This window comes from Carex rostrata, chromosome 26 (assembly GCF_964058835.1).
Source record: "Carex rostrata chromosome 26, lpCarRost1.2, whole genome shotgun sequence".
Lineage (NCBI taxonomy): Eukaryota > Viridiplantae > Streptophyta > Magnoliopsida > Poales > Cyperaceae > Carex > Carex rostrata.
In genome coordinates, this window is record NC_135943.1 from 3,437,507 (window position 1) to 3,456,912 (window position 19,406).

Consider the following 19,406-nt stretch of genomic DNA (forward strand, 5'->3'; position numbering starts at 1 on the left):
TACATTTGGACATATTAATTGACAGAATATTAACTCTCATTGACTCATTCTCAAAATTACCAAGGCTTCATTTCAACCACTTGGCGTAATTCTGGTTTTAGGAAAATATAGTACAGCATAGTCCTTTTTTGTTGTTTTCAGAAAAAAAAGAAAGACTATGATGTACTATATTAATTGACAGAATAGTCGAAGCCTTGATAATTTTGGACATATTATAAATTGACAGAATATTAACCCTCATTGACTCATTCTCAAAATTACCAAGGCTTCGACCACTTGGCGTAATTCTGGCTTTAGGAAAATATAGTACAGCATAGTCAATGATCTTATTAAATATCCAATTTGAAAGGGTATTTATACTAGGTTGTAAAATTTATTCTATTTTCTCCTCAAGTGCATATATTGCATCAATTTTTTTCCATTAACTTTCTCTTCCAACTCAAGCAACAAATTAATCATTCATATATTGACTACAATCGGGTGCTAATATTAACACAACAACTTCAAATTTTTTACTTGTATGGACAAATTTGGCCTCTAAAATCTCTCTAGATGCCATACCTTATTTAAGATGCACTTTCTTTGATTAATGGTCATTGATTATTTTTTTTAATAACTAAAACATCAAGCGAAATTTTCAAGAATTTAATAGGAACTTTTAATTTTTTGATTTTCAAAATTGTAGCTATAAATTTTACGAAGCAATCATTTTTTTGTAGTAATAATCATGTACTTTGAATTGCATTTTTTTCAAGAGATATGTTATTTTGAATTTGTATATGTATTAAAAACATAATAATAACAATAAACTAATCATGTTTATTTTTTTCCTCTCAAAAAAAATAATCATGTTTATTTTTTTTAAACAATAATGTTATATAGTACAAAAAATTACAAGTAATGTACCAACTACATATATTCAAACAAAATAGGACCAAACTACATATTTAAGAAGAGCTAAAATCATTGATGCACACCCAGAGATGCATGAATTATTTGACTTTTTCGTTGTTGTTGTTCTTTCAAATTAGATAATTAAAGAATGATAATGACGGTTTGGAAATAATATGTATAAAAGGGCAAATTTCTCTATTATATTTAAAATTTTGAAGTTGTTGTGTTAAAATCAGAAGTTACTGTGCTTATATCAGCACCCTCTACAATCTCATATATCGTTCCAATTAGTCCATCTACCAAAAACGGTACCAAATTTACAAACAGTATGCTTCAACCATTCTCTATTATCTTTCTTTGTCCTTTCCTAATACTAACAGAATTCAATTGCTATGCCAATGCTAAACAACTCTCCCCAAATTGCTCGAAGACTGATACATTTGCGATCGGAACCACCATCGAATACAACCTCTTCAAACTACTTTCCTCCCTCCGCACAGATGCACTAATTAACAGTGCCTTTTCCAACAAATCTTTTGGCATCGGCCCCGACGAAGTTTATGGTCTACTAATGTGTTTCGCCGATTCCACTCTGGTCGACTGTGTCAATTGCCTTCAAGATGCCACGTCCAACACAACACAACCATGCTCCATGAGTGCGACCGCCACTGTGCAATATGACTCGTGCTTGATAAGCTACTCCAGCAAGAACATTCTCTCTGTTGCAGATCCCTATTATCCCTTCTGCTTATATAATCTGGATATTTCACTCGATCAGATAACACTGAAATCTCTTATGAAGGTGTTCACTAATTTAAGTGCGACAACACCATATGTACCAGAAATGTTTTCAACTCAAGTGGTCAACGGCACGAATATGTCAGCACTTGTGCAGTGTACAAAAAACTTGTCCCCACAGGAATGTCAAAGATGCATTTCGAATGCAATGTCTAATCATTTCTCCCGGTGCTCAATTAATGGGACTGCACTGGGGATGAGGATGATGGCAAGGAATTGCTACCTACGGTATGAGCCATCTATTATAAACGTTAACTCATTTCCTGTATCATTGCTCTCACCGCCTCCCCCACCATCACGACCACCTCCACCACCACCAACATCATTAGCAGGTAAATAATAGTCCTTTTCAGATTGTACTTTAAACTATGGAATTTGGTTGTTTCCATCAATAAAAAAGGGAAACATTTCATTAAAGAAATTAATAATCCTCAAAAAATTATGTTATGTACTTTTGTCCTTAACTGAACAGAGTGGAAATACTATGAGCACCTTCCTTTTTTAGTTAATGACTTAATTCTCTGACTCAGATGATATAGCATTTAAAGTTTGCTTGCAATTTTTTGAACAATTTAATCAAATATTCAACATACAGGATCAAAATCCAATTCAACTGTCACAATTGTGGTCTCCACACTAGTGGAAAATATGGAATCAGGATCGGTTATATACACATATCAGTAACGGAATCCAACCGATCCTGATGAAGGCGATACTGATAATATCAGGATCGGTTTTATATTTTTTAAAGAACCGTTCCAAATAGAACCTAATAGGATCGGTTTTTTCATAAAACCGATCTTAATAGTAGTTATCTAGATCCGTTTTAGAATAGGAACCGCTCCAGATAGGAACTATTAAGATCAGTTTTTATATAAAAACCGTTCTTGATAATATTTTCGAATATTTTTTTTATTAAAAATTTCATATCTAGATCAGTTTTTGAATAAAAACCGATCCAGATAGGAACTATTAAGATCAGTTTTTATATAAAAACCGTTCTTGATAATATTTTCGAATATTTTTTTTATTAAAAAGTTCATATCTAGATCAGTTTTTGAATAAAAACCGATCCAGATAGGAACTATTAAGATCAGTTTTTATATAAAAACCGTTCTTGATAATATTTTCGAATATTTTTTTTTATTAAAAATTTCATATCTAGATCAGTTTTTGAATAAAAACCGATCCAGATAGGAACTATTAAGATCAGTTTTTATATAAAAACCGTTCTTGATAATATTTTCGAATATTTTTTTTTATTAAAAATTTCATATCTAGATCAGTTTTTGAATAAAAACCGATCCAGATGTTTTGTTGAATGTAAAAAATGTAATTTTAATTATTTGGCCAGCTCCCATTTATATATATATATGCTGGCCCAATTAATATGCTACCGATACAAATCACAGATTGATAAATATATATGCATACAAATCACAGATTGATATCAAACACATCCTACAAATTAAGTTTACATATCCTAAATTATGTTTACACATACAAATCACAATAAAGTCCGAAATTAAAAATCATAAACATACACATCCTAAATTGTTGTACTTCATGTCTACCGTACCTCTTTCAAGAAAATTTGAACCCACATTTTTCGTAAGTCGGTCAAGCGTTGTACAGTATGTTTAGCGGGAATGTCCTGCATTTTTTAAAAGATAGAAGAGCATGCACAATTAATTGTGTATTTTATTATATTTGAAGCAACAATGGTTAATTACTTTTTGAAAATATATAAATGCATACCTTTGAGTTCGGAAAAGTATATATGTGTTCGTTTATTATGTCTTGCATGAGCAACATGACATAATATGCACATTCCCAGCCGGCTGGTTGTTGTGGGCACTACATAATAAGTTTGAAAAAATTGAATTGTATGTCAACAATTAATAGCAATGCAATTACCCGATTATACAATGCAATAAAGAGGATATAATCCAATCCATGCATAAAATTAAAATGAGACCACAAAATTGATCTAATCTACTAATCCATACATAATCTAAACCATGCACAATCTAACCATTTTATGATCGGTTTATTAGAAACTATAATATATTTGTAATGAGAATACATGTACATATGCCAATCTAACCAATACATTATGAAATACCAAATAAAATTCCCACAATGCCTTGGTACCAAGTACACTTGATCGAGTAACTAGGGTTAACAAATCCTAATAAGCAACAATTTATAATTAGCAACAAGTCTTAACAATTGGTAATAAACCGAATTAAGGTTTGTTAGCAACTATAATATATTTGTAATGAGAATACACATATGCCAATCTAACCAATACATTATGAAATACCAAATAAAATTCCCACAATGGATCGGTACCAAGTACACTTGATCGAGTAACTAAGGTTAACAAATTCTAACAAGCAACAATTTATAATTAGCAACAAGTCTTAACAATTTGTAATAAACCGAATTCGCAACAATTTGTAATAAACCGAAATATTTAGCAACAATTCTAATCCGAATTTAAAATAATTTCTAATCCGAAATCTAATAAATCGATTTTAGAGAGGGAGAGGGAGAGGGAGAGGGGACATACCCGAATTTGAGAAAGAGGGCCGGACTTGAGAGGGAGATATAGGCGGGAGGTGGGGCCACCGAGCCGACGGAGACGGAGGAGTGGAATAGGAAGGAGCCGACGGAGGAGAAAGAGGCGACGGAGGAGAGGGAGGAGCCGACGGAGATGAAGGGGCCGGCTAGGTTTGAGGAAGTGGCCGGCTAGGTTTTAGTTTGAGAGAGTTTGAGTGAGTTTGAGTGAGTTTGAGGAGATGAAGGGGCCGTTTAGGTCACGGATTTGAGTGGGTTTGAGTATTAATGGCGCCCAAGGAAAGATCTGGAACGGTTCTATGGTAAAAACCGTTCCAAATAGGTATCTGGAACGGTTTTTACCTGTAGAACCGTTCCAGATAGTAAATTTTAATTTTTATGGAATGAAAATATAAAAATTATATAAGAAAATTTATAAAACAATTTCTAAAATGATTTATATAGCAATTTCAAATATAATTTTTGTATCTTAAAAAAATATGTGTATGTAAAAAAAAAATGTGCATGTGTACGTGTATATATATGTGTATGCTAAATTCTGCTTTATGTAAAAACAAAAACATATAAAATTAATTTTACAAAATAAATTTTTACAAAATTAAAAGATAAGCTTAAAAATTTACATTCAACATGAATATAAATAACTGTACAAGTGAATTGTATAAAAATGTGTATGTGTATGTGTATATGTATGTGCATGGGTATGTCATTTTTGCAATCTGGAACGGTTCTATGGTAAAAACCGTTCCAGATAGGTATCTGGAACGGTTTTTACCTGTAGAACCGTTCCAGATAGTAAATTTTAATTTTTATGGAAAGAAAATATAAAAATTATATAAGAAAATTTATAAAACAATTTCTAAAATGATTTATATAGCAATTTCAAATATAATTTTTGTATCTTAAAAAAATATGTGTATGTAAAAAAAAAATGTAAATGTGTACGTGTATATATATGTGTATGCTAAATTCTGCTTTATGTAAAAACAAAAACATATAAAATTAATTTTACAAAATAAATTTTTACAAAATTAAAAGATAAACTTAAAAATTTACATTCAACATGAATATAAATAACTGTACAAGTGAATTGTATAAAAATGTGTATGTGTATGTGTATATGTATGTGCATGGGTATGTCATTTTTGCAATCTGGAACGGTTCTATGGTAAAAACCGTTCCAGATAGGTATCTGGAACGGTTTTTACCTGTAGAACCGTTCCAGATAGTAAATTTTAATTTTTATGGAAAGAAAATATAAAAATTATATAAGAAAATTTATAAAACAATTTCTAAAATGATTTATATAGCAATTTCAAATATAATTTTTGTATCTTAAAAAAATATGTGTATGTAAAAAAAAAATGTGCATGTGTACGTGTATATATATGTGTATGCTAAATTCTGCTTTATGTAAAAACAAAAACATATAAAATTAATTTTACAAAATAAATTTTTACAAAATTAAAAGATAAACTTAAAAATTTACATTCAACATGAATATAAATAACTGTACAAGTGAATTGTATAAAAATGTGTATGTGTATGTGTATATGTATGTGCATGGGTATGTCATTTTTGCAATCTGGAACGGTTCTATGGTAAAAACCGTTCCAGATAGGTATCTGGAACGGTTTTTACCTGTAGAACCGTTCCAGATAGTAAATTTTAATTTTTATGGAAAGAAAATATAAAAATTATATAAGAAAATTTATAAAACAATTTCTAAAATGATTTATATAGCAATTTCAAATATAATTTTTGTATCTTAAAAAAATATGTGTATGTAAAAAAAAAATGTGCATGTGTACGTGTATATATATGTGTATGCTAAATTCTGCTTTATGTAAAAACAAAAACATATAAAATTAATTTTACAAAATAAATTTTTACAAAATTAAAAGATAAACTTAAAAATTTACATTCAACATGAATATAAATAACTGTACAAGTCAATTGTATAAAAATGTGTATGTGTATGTGTATATGTATGTGCATGGGTATGTCATTTTTGCAATCTGGAACGGTTCTATGGTAAAAACCGTTCCAGATAGGTATCTGGAACGGTTTTTACCTGTAGAACCGTTCCAGATAGTAAATTTTAATTTTTATGGAAAGAAAATATAAAAATTATATAAGAAAATTTATAAAACAATTTCTAAAATGATTTATATAGCAATTTCAAATATAATTTTTGTATCTTAAAAAAATATGTGTATGTAAAAAAAAAATGTGCATGTGTACGTGTATATATATGTGTATGCTAAATTCTGCTTTATGTAAAAACAAAAACATATAAAATTAATTTTACAAAATAAATTTTTACAAAATTAAAAGATAAGCTTAAAAATTTACATTCAACATGAATATAAATAACTGTACAAGTGAATTGTATAAAAATGTGTATGTGTATGTGTATATGTATGTGCATGGGTATGTCATTTTTGCAATCTGGAACGGTTCTATGGTAAAAACCGTTCCAGATAGGTATCTGGAACGGTTTTTACCTGTAGAACCGTTCCAGATAGTAAATTTTAATTTTTATGGAAAGAAAATATAAAAATTATATAAGAAAATTTATAAAACAATTTCTAAAATGATTTATATAGCAATTTCAAATATAATTTTTGTATCTTAAAATGATCTACACTAATTCAACGGAAATTAAATATTAGTAATTAATGGATAACCGCCTACATAACAGGTCCAAATTAAGTAACCAATTACTATGCAATATCATCTCTAAAAATAGAGAAAAAAACAAAATATATGCACACGATGGATATGAATTCACAACAATTCACAAATAGATCGATCCACTAAGATCTGGGTATTGCAATTACGATTTGGAAAAATAAGAATTAGTATTAAATAAAATATGCTTATAATTAGATTGAAAAATACGTCCCTAACCTGCTTCACAAGCAAATTAAGGCATTAATATATTCTAAGGTAAAGCAAGTAGGATTGGTATTGCTTGAAGATATATAGTACATATGGATTCTCTCCCTGCCTTTTTCTCACTCCAATTAGACAATGCATCTTAGTTAAAGAAACCTACCTATATATATATTCCATGTCAATGGAATCCAAGAAAAGAACTAAGTCTCCTTATTCATATATGTGTTTGTACCTTAAATTTGAAAATTAATTAATACTCCTTGCTATTTGTAGGAGTTTATAGGTTATACATTTGGCTTGGGTACGGTTGAGATGCATCTTGACACACACTCTGGCATATGAAACTAACAAATCTCCCGACACAATTATTTATAACATCTAGTCATCAGCATATATATATAAACTGAACAAGTTGTGAAATTAGTACAAAAACAAAAGCTCATAATTAAAGAGAAAATGTAGAGATAAGTACCATGCTACTTAGAAAAAAAAAAAAAAAAAAAAAAAAAAAAAAAAAAAAAAAAATTATCAAGAACGGTTTTTAGCAATAAAACCGTTCCTGATAGTATCTGGATCGGTTTTATTGCTAAAAACCGATCCAGATTCTATTTTCTGATATATTTTAATTTGTTAGATGTATTTAAGTTATCTGGATCGGTTTTTAGCAATAAAACCGATCCAGATACTATCAGGATGTATCTGGATCGGTTTTTATGTACAGAACCGATCCAGATGATATTTTCTGATATATTTTAATTTGTTAGATGTATTTAAGTTATCTGGATCGGTTATTATGTATAGACCCGATCCAGATGCTATTTTATGATATATTTCAATTAATAAGATTTATTTGAGATATTTTAATTATCAGGATCGGTTTTTGTTGGAAACTGATCCTGATACTATCAGGATCGGTTTTTACTAAAAACTGATCCAAATGATTGAACTATTAGGATCGGTTCTAAAATAAAACCGATCCTGATAGTATCAGGATCCGTTTCCACAAAAAACCGATCCTAATAGTAATAAACTAGGATCAGTTGTTACTAAAAACCGATCTGAATAGTTTTTAAGATCGGTTTTTTTAAATAAACCGATCCAGATACTTATTAGGATCGGGTGTCCATATAACCGATCCAGATAGGCCGATCCTGATTCCTGTTTTTCCACTAGTGCCATAGTTGTTGTTTCTGTTGTTTCCGGTCTAGTTGCGCTTGGATTCATCTTCTGGAGGAGAAAGCGCTCATTAGACAAAGATACAAGTAATTTGTCAATTCTGTTGAGTATTTTACATGCCTAGAAGACTATAGAGTAATTTATTAATTTTCTTTTCATCATTATGATACAACGTGATTACGTGAGTGTCTTCTTTCTGAACAGATGATGATGATGACGACACGATGTATATACAATAAAATATAGAAACAGAACTGGAATATATCCTAAATCCAAATGCAGAATATCAAGTGTTCAAATTTACTGCATTAAAAGCGGCTACAGATAATTTCTCTGACAGGAATAAACTAGGTAAAGGAGGGTTTGGTCCGGTTTACAAGGTACAACGACACTTTTACCTAGTAATTTTCCTTATCTCTTGGCTGATAAAGAACAAAATTACTTATATCACTGACATATTATTATATATAAGGGTACTCTTCCTGATGGACGAGAAATAGCTGTGAAAAGACTTTCGGGAAATTCGGTCCAAGGAATAATAGAGTTTAAGAATGAAGTGGATTTTCTCGCAAAACTCAAGCACAAGAACCTGGTGCAGTTGTTTGGATGTTGCATAACAAAGCAAGAGAAATTGCTTTGCTATGAATATCTACCTAATGGAAGTCTTGACAAGATTCTTTTTGGTACAAAGTCCTTTGTTGAATATATAGTACATATTTATTCAAAGTAAATTTCTGAGAAAAAACCATTAATGGTAATTATGATTTTTGATATTTTCATTAATGCAGCAAAGGATTCCTCCATACGAGTCAACCTTGGCTGGAAAATGCGACACAAAATAATTGAAGGGATTACTCGTGGTTTACATTACCTCCATGAGGAATCTCAGTTAAAAATTATACACAGAGATCTAAAAGTTAGTAACATATTGTTGGACAAAGATATGAACCCAAAAATTTCTGACTTTGGGCTTGCAAGGTTTTTCGAAGAAGATCAAACCCATAAAGATACAAATATCATTGCCGGAACATTGTAAGATTGATTATACTATAACTTGTTATTATCAATGATCTAACACATACAGATATATTATTGCACAATTCAAGTCCAGGGTAACAATAATAATGGGTTATGACCATTTCATTCCAAGGATACGGTTGTAAGTAACAACTGGAATTTCAGTTGAGAGCTGTTTGACACCCTTGCATAAAATGTATATTTAAATTTCATTCAATGTGCTAGTGGCCCTTTAGATACTCAAGTAGGGTTTAATTAATTTATGCCCATTGACTTAGATTTCTTTCCCTTCTTTATTTCTTTTACTTTTGTTGCTCAATTTGGAGGTAACTTGGGGTAACGATATTGACAGATCAGTTTTGACTTCATCCACGAATCATATGCGGCGCTTTTTTGGACTTTGTTGTTTGGGTGCTGCATGAACCCAAAACTGCGCTGTCAATATCTCTACCCGGTAACCTGCACATAGAGATCAGTTGAGGAACCACCTCAGGTTTAATAAACTGAACATCATGTATGTTGAAACCTATTATAGAAAAACTAACAAAATGTGTATCACATCATACAAGGATCAATTGGGATTGTACTCCAGGCGAAGCGCTTTCATAAATACGACACCAATTTAGCTTTACAGATTCATTTGACTTCCTTTGAAATGCAGTGGATATATGGCACCAGAGTACATTTCGCACGGAAATTTCTCTGCTAAATCAGATGTGTATGGCTTTGGAGTTCTTCTTCTTGAGATTCTGACAGGCCAGAAGAATAGCGCCTTTGCTGGCTCAAATCGTGTTTCAAACCTCATTGATCATGTAAGTATCATTAGCTTCTTTAGATTTAGGAATAGCTTTTGTTGTCAGAATTTCCATTCAGAAATTTGTCAATGCTCCTGTTTCTGCCATCCCTGTTCTTGCAATTGCAGATTTCAATTATGACCGTTAACCACAGTTATGCCATTATAAGAAAGTTTAATTGACATCTCAACAAAAGAAAAGTTTCTGTGAAGCACTGTTTGTATTTATTTCTCGTAAAATTGCCTTGAGTAGAATTAAAAAAGCATATACTATTTGTCTATTAGAAGATGACAATCCTTTAAATGAAAAGAAGGGCTCATTTTTAATTAGTTGCAGACATATTGAACATAATTATATCCAGGAGAATTGTATTGATTTCTCTTAATTCTTCGATGTACTTGCATTAGTGACTAGATTGTTCTTTACTCATTCTTTCATTATGCTAACTAACTTCATATGCAATCAAATTTTAGAATTTGCTTTCATGATTTCTTTACAATATGTTATTTTTAGTAAATAGTTTAGGTAACATATTATTTAAGTTGATCAGACCTATAAGAAAAAACTAACTGAACCACCCTTGTCACAGGCATTGATGCATTGGAACGATGGTACGATATTTGAATTAGTTGATCCAATTCTAGAGGAGGAATTCAAAGAAGAGATCGAAAGATGTGTTCATATAGCATTACAGTGCGTACAAGAAAATCCAGTTGACAGGCCTACCATGGAAACTGTAAAAAATATGCTTGCCAGTCCATCTGTGATTATTCCAAATTTGTCCCCAACCGCCTCTCTGACTTGGCCGACATATCAACGATTAGGGATGGGCAGCTCTATGATTGACACATCTACACTCACAAGTCAAGGTGGAAGTATTACAACAAACATACAGTCAATTCAAAGTCAAGCTGAGAGTTCTGGAACAGAAAGTAGAAATAACAATTTGTTGAGATGATCCGGATCAATTTTTAATCTGTTTGCTACTATTGTGGTTTTATTTGGATCAATTTTTAATCTGTTTGCTACTATTATGGTTTAGATCTGCATGGGATATTAGTAATATTTTCTAATTTTCCACACCAAACATTAATTAATTTAAATAAGACACATTGTGTTTGATGTCCAATGCGAAGAATAAGACACATTCTGTTATTTACCAAAGTTCAAGAAGACAGTAACTCAGGCCGTACCTCAGGCATCTCAGTTCTCATGGAGTCACTTCCTAAACTGAATTTGCACTTCCAAACAAGCCTTGGCAAATTTGAGTAGAGAAGGCACAATTGACGAATAGCCTTTCTGTCCTTATAAGTGTCATTTGTTAAAATGGTACAGAGTTTTTTCAAAATAAAATTTCTCTGAATTGCTGATTATACTAAAAACTATGTACCATTTTGAAAAAAACTCTATACCATTTTAACAAATGACACTGGTCAAGTCGGTGCTTTCAGCAATTGACGTCTAATTTCTTGTTTTATTGAGGGAGGGTGACATTGGTCAAGTCGATGCTTTCAGCAATGCCATTGCATTACATGAAAGCCTTACAGGTCCCTCTAGGGGTGATTAAACATATTGACAGGATGCGTCAAAACTTTCTATGGAAAGGTAAGGATCTGTGCAAAGGCATTAACTGGTAAATTGGCTTAAAGTTTGTGCATTAAAGGAAAATGGAGGGTTAGGTGTAATCGATCTACATTGTCAGAACAAAGCTTTGTTGTCTAAGTGGATCTGGGAAATAGAACATAAACTGCAGGGTCTTTGGGCAACCACACTATCTAGGCTTCACGGTATTACAGCAGCACAACATTTGCAATTGTATGCGCTAGCCTCCCCCTTTCTTCAGGTATTGTCAACTCTGATGCCGTTCTTTTCATGCTCGGTACAGTACGACAATGGTTTACGGTGGAGATGGTCATCCTCGGGACTATTCACTTGTGCCACCGCCTACAAAACACTGCATCAGAGGGGAGTTCTATCGCGCATACATGGTAGCCTATGGAAACTGAAAGCACCAATGAAAGTCAAGATATTCATATGGCTTATGCTGCAAAACAGGATACTCACCCGGCAGGTACTCTCAAGACGAGGCTGTATGGTGCAACATGGATGCCAACTGTGTGGTATGGGAGCTGTAGAAACACGGGATCACTTGATGTGGAGCTGCTCATATGCGGAGAGTTTCTGGAGAGGACTGTTCGGGCACTACAATATGAGTATCCATATGGGAGGTTCAATAAAAGAGAGATGGGATATAAACAACCGTCGAGGAACGGTCACAATGACGGCTCTAGCAAACACGGTTTGGGCAGGGGGAGCTTAGGCATTATGGAGGGAGAGGAACTGACGGTTCTTCTCTAACAAGCGAAAACCAGTACATGTATTAACCAATGATACGACACTGAAAGTTAATTTGTGGGCTCGTTATGGGTAGGAGAGGGCAAGTCAAGGGGCGCTATATTGCGCTCTTCTGGCGGCTATTTTTGCAAGTTGATGTAAATATTTTTATTTTTCAATGTGCTGGTGTGCTGGGATGAATTACTAATTTTAGTTATCAACTCGTGTAATTAAACCTTTTTCTTATAAATATATTGTTGGCGGTCAAAACCGCCAACCTTAAAAAAAAAGTCTTAACTATAATATTATTAGTATTTTCTCAATGCAACAAGGGATATTTATTTCCAAAACCTGGTAGGAACTGTGGCACAAAATAACTCAAGGGATTTCTTGGGGTGTACATTACCTCATGAGGAATACGGTTAAAATTTTTACAAAGAGATCTAAGAGTAATATATTGCTTGACAAAGGTACCAACCCTGACAAGGTGAACACTTTCTTTTTTCAGCTCGCAAGTTTTTTCGAGCAATATTAAACCCGTAAAGATAACATGATTGTCAGAAATATTGTATGCTGAATTGCTGATTATACTAAAAAATGTCATTATCCATGATCTCAATTACTTGGGTAGTTCAAATTCAGGATGACAATAAACTGAACATGGTACCATCTCATTTCATTTATGTAATTGTGTATAATTAACAGCTAAATATAATTTGGTAATTTTGAGTTATTGACAGTCTCTCCTCAACTTTTGAGAGAGAAATGGGGCTCCACGAGCCTAATTCTGCCTGATGGATTTAATCAAAATAAATATTTTGATATATGTAAAGTCCAAAGGGATACTAGAGAGGATACCTGTACTGCTATGTTACCCTGATACTCCTAGAAACACATCGTACACATATCCGACACCGACACGTCTCCGATACGGCCGCAATATGCATCAGACACGCCAGCTGGCGTGTCCCAACCATGTTGATACGGTCTTCGATACCGCGTTGAAACGTGCCGATACAGTCCGAAACGTCCGATACGAATGGGACACGGCTGGATACGTGCATGTGGACCGCGACCATGAACGGCTCCTGGACCCGTGCACCATGCATACACCCATGAAATTGAATTTTTTTTCCTGCCTTGCGTGAATCGAACTGGGGATTCCTAGGTGAGTGTTAAAATGCCGAAATTTTTATTGATAGGAAAATTGAAAAACAAAATATTAAAAACGAAAATGGGTCCGTAGAAATTTGAAAAACAGGAAGGGGTACGCGGCCCATGGCGTCCCTTAGGGACGCCATGCCAAACTCCAGTCCGACGGAAAAAAAAAAATTTGAAAAACCCTGGGACGCCATGCTTTGGCTTAGGTTCGACGGAAAAAAATAATAATAAACCATGGGACGCCATGCCCCAAATTAGTCCGTTCAATAAAAAGGAAATTTCGGTGTTCTCCTCTCCAAAAAATTTCGGTTATGAATATAAAATATTGCAGTCCTGTATGTGCAAGTCTTTATTTGAATATGTAGGTTGTTTCATATAATGTAATTAACTGTTGTATAGCCAATATTTCATATGCTCAAAATAGTGTGTTTCATCAAATAATTAACTGTTGCAGTCCTGTATGCTCACAATTTTTTATGAATATCTGATAGTGTCAGTGGGAACCTCATTTTTTAATGTCTTTAACAAGAGGTCTCTTTTTACACATCTAAACTCTTGGAATCCACTGCAGAAGCAGAAAAATTATTGTATTACATTTTTTTTATTATATTACTCAGTCCATTTTTGGAAAGAAAAAACATAAAAAAAGGAATCCATTGTCCATTTACCTTTTCCCTCTCACTCCTGATATACTATTGTCTGACAAAATTTTGCCAAATGTAAATAGGATGGTGAGCCTACAGCAAAATTGAATAAGAAACAATTAACTTTGGAGTGTTCACTATGTATGTAAATATGTTATTTTTTCAAAATTAGATATTTCAACAAACCCATCAGAAGTTACACAAGAATTTTTTAGATACAATCAAAAGACAAGATCATTACGTCATTATAGAAACATCTATTGGACCAAGCCAAGCAAAACTAAACATAGACAACACATAAAAATATAAGAAATTATTAAAATTTGGATCTTTGTTATACCAACATAATCAGAGAACCTTTCCATATAAATTAATACAAAGGGTGATTATCACCGAAATTTCCTTTTTATTGAATGGACTAAGTTGGGGCATGGCGTTCCATGGTTTATTATTATTATTATTATTTTTTTCCGTCGAACCTAAGCCAAAGCATGGAGTCCCATGGGGTAAACCATGCCATGGCGTCCTAGGGTTTTTCAATTTTTTTTTTCCGTCGGACTGGAGTTTTACATGGCGTCCCTCAAGGACGCCATGGGCCGTGTATCCCTTCCTGTTTTTCAAATTTCTACGGACCCATTCTCGTTTTTAATATTTTTTTTTTCAATTTTTCTATCAATAAAAATTTCGGGTTAAAATGTTTTACCACTCCACTAGAGCTTCTCTTGTGGTATCTCCTAGTAGTTATAGTATTTAATATATTCTTTGGTTAAGTCTTTAATTATTTATACAAATTTATTTTCTGTTATGATTATCTTAAATACAATATATAAAATAATTAAAAATAATAAATATATAATAGACGTATCGTATCCTCTATTTTTGAGAATTGCCGTACCCGTATCGTATCCGACACGATACCCATATCCGTATCCATGCAACATAGCTGTACTGTCAAGGTTGTGGTGTTCTTTTTCTCTAGGCTGGACCTATCAGATTTGCCACTCCCAAAAACTTCTTGGTTCTTTGACTAAATTCAATGGTATACTCGATTGCTGATTTCAATTGTGCTCAATATGTTAGATCATAAAGGTTAAGGGAAAGAAAGGGAGGCCAAACCAACTCTTTGGATTGAACTAGAAGCAAAAATAACATGCTGAAACTTGATTATATATAAGACCATTACCACAAAATCACGGTCAATCCAAATTTGCATCCTATAGATATCTCAAACTTTGAGTTGACCTATCAAAATCCAGGCCGTTCAAATCTTTTCTGCACAAATATGTTGAGCAGCCTCTGGGGCAGTCAAGAAGGACATAATATGATGAATTTAAACAATCCGGAAAATACTTATCATGTCTCCGTTGCCTCTCCTTGAGTTCTCGGATCTTTCATGACAAATGGTTGTCAGGGGAATTTAGTCGAACACTTGGTGTGCACTGGTCCTGTACCCAACACAATCGCCAGTTAGTTCTACCGACAAGGAATCATTGCACTATAAAATAGGGGATTTGGCTTTAGTGTGCCTTGTCCTCTATATTGTGATTCTCCTTCTTAAATTCCTTGGGCAAACCACCATACATTGGTATTTTTTGAGTGAGTCCATAAATCCGCTGGGTCGGCTCTAGACGTTTGCTAAACCCCTAACGGGTTCAGCCCGTTTTGCCCGGTCCGTACCCGTTACCCGAGCTACCCGTACCCGTTGCCCGGGTACAAACGGGTAGACGGGTACGGGTAATAAACGAACCGGACAACCTAATTTGAAAAAAAACCCGTTATACCCGTACCCGTCTACCCGCCTACCCGTACCCATCTACCCGCATACCCGTACCCGCCTACCCGTACCCATCTACCCGCATACCCGTACCCGTTACCCGTACCCGACCCGTTTCACTTCAAAAAAATTTGAATTTTTTGAAAAAAACAGAAAAAAAAGGGAAAAAACAGAAAAAAAAAAAAAAAAAACCGGGCGGACCGGACCCGTACCCGGATACCCGGATCCGTACCCGCGGTACCCGTACCCGTCAACCTGCAACGGGTACGGGTAATAAACGGACTGGATAGAGGTTTTGGAAAAATTACCCGTCTACCCGTTACGGGTTTTACCCGTACCCGACCTACCCCTTTACCCGTCCTACCCGTTACCCCTAACGGGTAACCCGGAACGGGTCACGGGTAACCCGTTAGCAAATGTCTAGTCGGCTCTAGTTGCTAGCCCTGGTTTGACATGTATAACGGTTCTGCTCAATTCGAGACAAACTCATCTCTTCCAAAAAAAATCTTAGTATCTGATTTAGTTAAGAAGAAATGAGGTAAGCGAAGGAATTCACTGTTATATATTGAATTGTTCATACATGAATCACTTAATCTTTTGATTGTTGCTGTTTTGTGCATTTCACTTGGCTTGATTTATCACGTGGCAACATTTTTTTTCAGTTTTTTCTCTTTCTCGTGGTCTTTGATGGATGTGAATGCATGTGTAATTTCGTCTTCATTTTTTTTTTGTTAATGTACTGGTGTAGGGTTATAAATTGTTGATTGCGGATTTCTTGTCGAGGTTGGCTAATCATCAAAACAATGCAAGTAATATTTTAGATGGTATTCTAGAATACATAAGAGATGTTCGAATTCGATCGAGGAATTGTCGATTCAATCCTATTATAGATTAAAATTAAAAGCAAAAGATAAAAATGTTGAGTTTACATAACCAACCTTTGATCTAAAGTGACGAAAGTAATTTTCTAAAAGATCACAAATTTTCTAAGAAAATGGTAATATTACGGACCACGCTGTTAGAACATGGGACCTCAAGGAGGAATTCACATCCTCTGAGATATCTCAAACTTTGAGTGTTTTTTCGAAAATTCTCAACCATTCAAATATGTTATGAACGAATCTCAAAGAACAAATAATACCACCCCTGCGCTATCCCGAAGAGGCACCGTACATGTCAGTTACGCAAAAGTTGAGATATCTCAGCGCATCTTCTGAGATATCTCAAACTTCGAGTGCTTTTTTTTTTTTTTATAGATCTCAACTCTTCAAATACGTTCTGCATGAATCTCAAAGCACAAATAATATTGGCCCCTGCGCTATCCCCGACGAGGAGTGCGTATCCTTGAGCTGTCTCAACTTTTGCGTGACCGACGTGTATGGTGCCTATTCGGGGATAGCGCAAGGGTCAGTATTATTTGTGCTTTGAGATTCGTGCATAACGTATTTAAACGGTTGAGATTTTCCAAAAAGTCAAGCAAAATATGAGATATCTCAGAGGATGTGAATTCCTCAAGGAGGCAACGATATATTATTTCCTCTTTCAGATGTTCTGTTGAAAAGAAGAAGCAACATTGGGAGGAACTTACTGTATTAGGATTTTCCAGGCTTCCAGCTAAAGAAGAATCAAGAATATAATACACATTCAGTCGTCAGTAGTGTTCTAATACTCGGGCGGGTACGGGTACCCCGGGTATACCCGACTCGGGTACGGGTACAACTCGGGTACGGGTATACTCGGGTAGAAGGGTATTCGGGTACGGGTATGGCGGGTATAGTTTTCAAAAACCATACCCTACCCGCCCTATACCCTTACCCGTGTACCCTTGACGGGTAAGGCGGGTACGGGTACGGGTAGGGCGGGCACGGGTATTTATTTTATTTTTATTTTTTTGCTGTTTTTTTTTCTGGTTTTTTTGTTTTTTTTGGTTTTTTTTGGTTTTTTTCTGGTTTTTTCCTTTTTTTCTGGTTTTTTTTGTTGGTTTGGGGGGGAAAAAATCAGAATTTTTGAATTTTGAAATGGGATGAACAGTAACTCGGGTATACGGCTACGGGTACTCGGGTACGGGTTTAGTCGGGTACGGGTAAACTCGGGTAGGGTATGGTCGGGTATTGGTCCAAAATAACGGGTCCGGTCCGATTTTTGCCCGTACCCGCATACCCGAGTACCCGACCCATACCCGGGCTCGGGCACGGGTACCCTAGCTGGCGGGTACGGGCGGGTACGGGCGGGTATACCCTTAACGGGTTTTATTCATACACTAGTCGTCAGGCCCACGAAATAGAATATTTGGTGGCCCACTTTATTGTCTTGTTTTCAAGGGTTATGCACTTTTATTTGATTTTTCTGGCACCACTCGCTTTTTCGGCTGCACAAATAGCAGTAGGGGTGGCAACGAACCGAACCGAACCGAACTTAGGTTTGAGTTTGGTTTGAATTAATTTCGAACCGAACCCATTTCGAATCGAATTAATTGTGAACTACACATTTTTCGAATCGAACCCGAATCGAATCACCAACTAAATTATTTTTAGCAGCTCTAGTTATACCGGTAGTTTATACATTAATTTTTTTCTCACGGGACAAAATTCACATGGCTTCCTTTTACCGATATAAACTATGAAATAAGTGTTTTTAAGTTGAAAAATTGTTCATGAAAAAATATATCAGAGACAACTTTTCTGGTATGAACTATGAGAGATGACCGAAGAGAGAGGAGAGACAGTCATCTATGCCAGAGAGAGGAGTGACAGCCGGAGAGACAGCCAGTCGCTGAGAGCGTCGGTTAGATTTTAGAGCTAGAGAGAGAATGAATTAGAGAGAGGTGGAGAGAGAACTAGGTTATTGAGATTTGAGAGCGAGTGTCGGCTAAGTTAAATTATGACTCTCTATCTTGAATTTTAATTTCATCAGGTAAATGGATGGCCGGTGATTTTATAAGATTCGAACTACAAAAAAATCATGAACCTATTTCGATCGAACCAGACGAGATTTGAGTTTGGTTTGAATTAATTCCGAACCGAACCTGATTTGGTTCGTTTCAATTCGAACCCATTTCGAATCGAATTGAACTCGAATCAAACCCGAATCAAACCCGAATCGAATCACGAACCTCGAATTTTTTTGCCAGCCCTAAATAGCAGTGGGGCTCAAATTGAAGCTGTATCAATATCACACCAAATTACACAACTTCGTTTTTTTAACTTATTACTTTAATATTGATGCACAACTTGCAGTTGCGCTCAAAAGGAACTATCCTCTCGGTTTCTGAAATCACAATCCTTCTTCTCCATTTTGTTCTGCAGAGACATTGTCTGCATGTTGCTTCTA

General features: G+C 34.4%; 2 protein-coding genes across 2 annotated transcripts in view; both read left to right on the top strand.

The window, feature by feature from the left end:
- Nucleotides 1–1,177: 1,177 nt before the first annotated feature.
- Nucleotides 1,178–19,406, top strand: part of LOC144544351 (cysteine-rich receptor-like protein kinase 15) — a 50,861-nt gene continuing 32,632 nt past the window's right edge. The window contains exons 1-3 of the mRNA XM_078292844.1: nucleotides 1,178–2,024; nucleotides 2,288–2,323; nucleotides 8,352–8,438. Of these exons, the coding sequence (XP_078148970.1) occupies nucleotides 1,223–2,024; nucleotides 2,288–2,323; nucleotides 8,352–8,438 (925 nt within the window). The 5' untranslated portion in view covers nucleotides 1,178–1,222. The remainder of the gene's footprint in view (nucleotides 2,025–2,287; nucleotides 2,324–8,351; nucleotides 8,439–19,406) is intronic.
- LOC144544354 (putative cysteine-rich receptor-like protein kinase 31) lies at nucleotides 8,592–11,285 on the top strand (the record flags this gene model as incomplete). The annotated part of the gene is made up of 5 exons (XM_078292849.1): nucleotides 8,592–8,732; nucleotides 8,825–9,035; nucleotides 9,141–9,384; nucleotides 10,031–10,181; nucleotides 10,753–11,285. Coding segments are annotated over 5 exons (1,116 nt in total), but the record flags the coding sequence as incomplete, so codon positions are not given.